General features: G+C 35.6%; 1 protein-coding gene across 1 annotated transcript in view; it reads right to left on the reverse strand.

The window, feature by feature from the left end:
* The window catches only part of LOC138011267 (melatonin receptor type 1A-like), a 2,499-nt gene extending 1,041 nt beyond the window's left edge, over positions 1–1,458 (reverse strand). The window contains exons 1-2 of the mRNA XM_068858217.1: positions 1,037–1,458; positions 1–112 (exon numbers count right to left, since the gene is read on the reverse strand). The exon at positions 1–112 is cut by the window's left edge and continues 1,041 nt beyond it. Of these exons, the coding sequence (XP_068714318.1) occupies positions 1–112; positions 1,037–1,404 (480 nt within the window). The 5' untranslated portion in view covers positions 1,405–1,458. The remainder of the gene's footprint in view (positions 113–1,036) is intronic.
* Positions 1,459–2,500: the final 1,042 nt, after the last annotated feature.

Raw genomic sequence — 2,500 nt, forward strand, 5'->3', positions numbered from 1 at the left:
GTATGTCAAAGGAGTTGATAAGGCTGCAATCCAGCCTCCAAGGACTATAAGTTTGGCTTTGGCTGAAGTGAAAATGACTCTATACATCGAGGGTTTAACGATGCGGAAATACCTAAAAGAAGGAAATATAGTGCTTAATGCTCCGCCCATGTAAAAAAAAGGCCTCGGCTTGGCCTCAGCTTCTTCGGTTTAGGGTCTCTCTTCAGGGTCCTACCACAATAAAGCTTAATAACTTATTCTCTTTGTTTTCGTAAAGTCGGTGAAACTAGTGAATAGCACTGAACCAGCGAAGTACTCGATGAGGAAACGTTGCCATGAAAACGTGGCTTATATTTAAATCTTTTACTGGGACAGAAGTGCACGAAATTGCAACGCGCTGTCATTTTTAAAACTCAAATGTCGTCTCATTCGTGGGAAGCGAAAGAAAAACGGTATGGTTTTTACATTTTCTTGAATTTAAATTAGACTAGATGTCAAATTCACGTTACCGCCGAAATTAACAAATAAAAAAACCGGTGTCTGCGAGATAAAGAAAATTATCAGCTCTTACTATAATATTCCTGGGAAGATGCAAAAATAATAACGCTATGCTAGGGTTAGATAATTTCAAGTTAAAGTGTGTTTCCCCAGAAAAAGACGAGTAAGAACAAAAAAGGAGTCATCACAGTTTTTGTTGTGACAGTTTCGTAGTCTAACGCTTTTCTCTTATACTATTTTTCAGAAATCTTGTCAAAAATAAAGAGAGGATAGGTTGTGAAATCAAGCCACTTTTGAACACTTCCTTCAAATTGTTGGGGCGAACATTTGTAAAGAAACTCTGACAAACACGAGGAAAGATTAACCTTTAAGGGCACATTTTTTTCGTTTTTCGGCAGTTGAACGAATTCCATTCCAAAGTTAAGCGAGATGAGCTTTATCTAGATTCTTGCGTTGGGTGAGGTGGAATCTCAGTGACTCCTTCTGTCTGATTTAAAAGAGATGGAAAATGACAAATAACTCAAGTTTAATTTTGACTAAGGAAAGAACTCTCACTCACCGGTTTATCGCTACCAAAGCAAGGGTGCAAATTGAAGCGCAAGCTACCCACAAAACAAGGAATCCCTGGATCTGACAAATAAGGTACCCAAAAATCCAATCTCCAACGATTAGAACACTAAGAGAAAATGGTGCACAGATGTCCAACATGATGACATCAGATATGGCCAAGGAAATCACAAAATAAGCAGTAATGTTACGAAGTCGATGATTTTTATACAAAACCAACAACACTGCAGCGTTACCAAGAGTGCCGACGAATAAGATAAAAGCGTATAAAAATGATTCGCCAATTGTGGAGGAAATCGAGCGCGTAGCGAGTTCTTTATAAAGAGGGGACCCGTCTGCGATTATCGTTGAAGAAACCATTTTGCTGATCAGTGATATAACCACGGGTCGACGCCCTTTCGTATAAAAGGGGTGACTATTGTCTTATGTTTTTGCAATGTATCAATTGATTGAAGTGATGGTCGCACTTATTAGAGCACTTATACCACTGACCCTGACGTGTTTCAATCAGTAATTTAAAACTTTCATCTAAAAAGTCAACGTCATTGTGGCAAAGGTATGTTTATTCATGTCAAAAACACTGAACCATTTATTTTGAACCGGACGAAAGGGTGAAAGCGAGCTGGTGATTTTTAAGTCTTGTCTTTAAAGTCATATAAAATAACTTGAAAGAATTAACAAATGCTAAATTATGGTACTGCTCAAAACATGAACAATAATAAAAATACAGGGAGCATTTTCCGATTTTCAAATAGTTACAGAACAGCAAGTATTTACTTAAATACCCGAAGGATATTGAAAATTCATCAAACAAAGGCGACAGGTGAATTTGTTTTCAATTCTTAAACAAAGAGAAATATCAGAGAATATATGCAATATCCAGCGGATAAACAATAGCAAAACCAAATGAGTTATCCAGAAATAAAATTGATGATGCTCTTAAAAGGCTTGGTTATTAATTCAGTACAACGAATACATTGCATAAACGCCTTCTGTCGTTTATTCAGCATGGGTACTGAAATGACTCCAAATCCTATGATTTTTTGATCACTTGAGACTTCCAAAAATTCGACTTGTAAATTCGCAAGAATAACCACATGTAGGCAATGATTGCGTGGTATTTGGCGGCTAATCTGGTTTAAACTCAATGAACTAAACGTACGATTCAAAGTTTCAAGTTCAAGTTTCAAGTTTAAAGTTTTCAAGTTTATTCAAGCTTATTTACTACAAGTTTATGACAAGTATATTACAAAATTTGGAATATGAAACATATGATGTACCACTACTCGCAGTTAGCTACAGCTATTCGAGGCGAGCAGTGGTTTGACGCATAAAATTAAGTATTATTTGACAATGCATAAAAATAACTTACTGAACTAAATATGAAGTACGAATCAGGTAATGAATAATAATAATAATAATAATAATAATTATTATTATTATTATTATTATCAAA

This window comes from Montipora foliosa, chromosome 7, assembly GCF_036669935.1.
Source record: "Montipora foliosa isolate CH-2021 chromosome 7, ASM3666993v2, whole genome shotgun sequence".
Classification (NCBI taxonomy): domain Eukaryota; kingdom Metazoa; phylum Cnidaria; class Anthozoa; order Scleractinia; family Acroporidae; genus Montipora; species Montipora foliosa.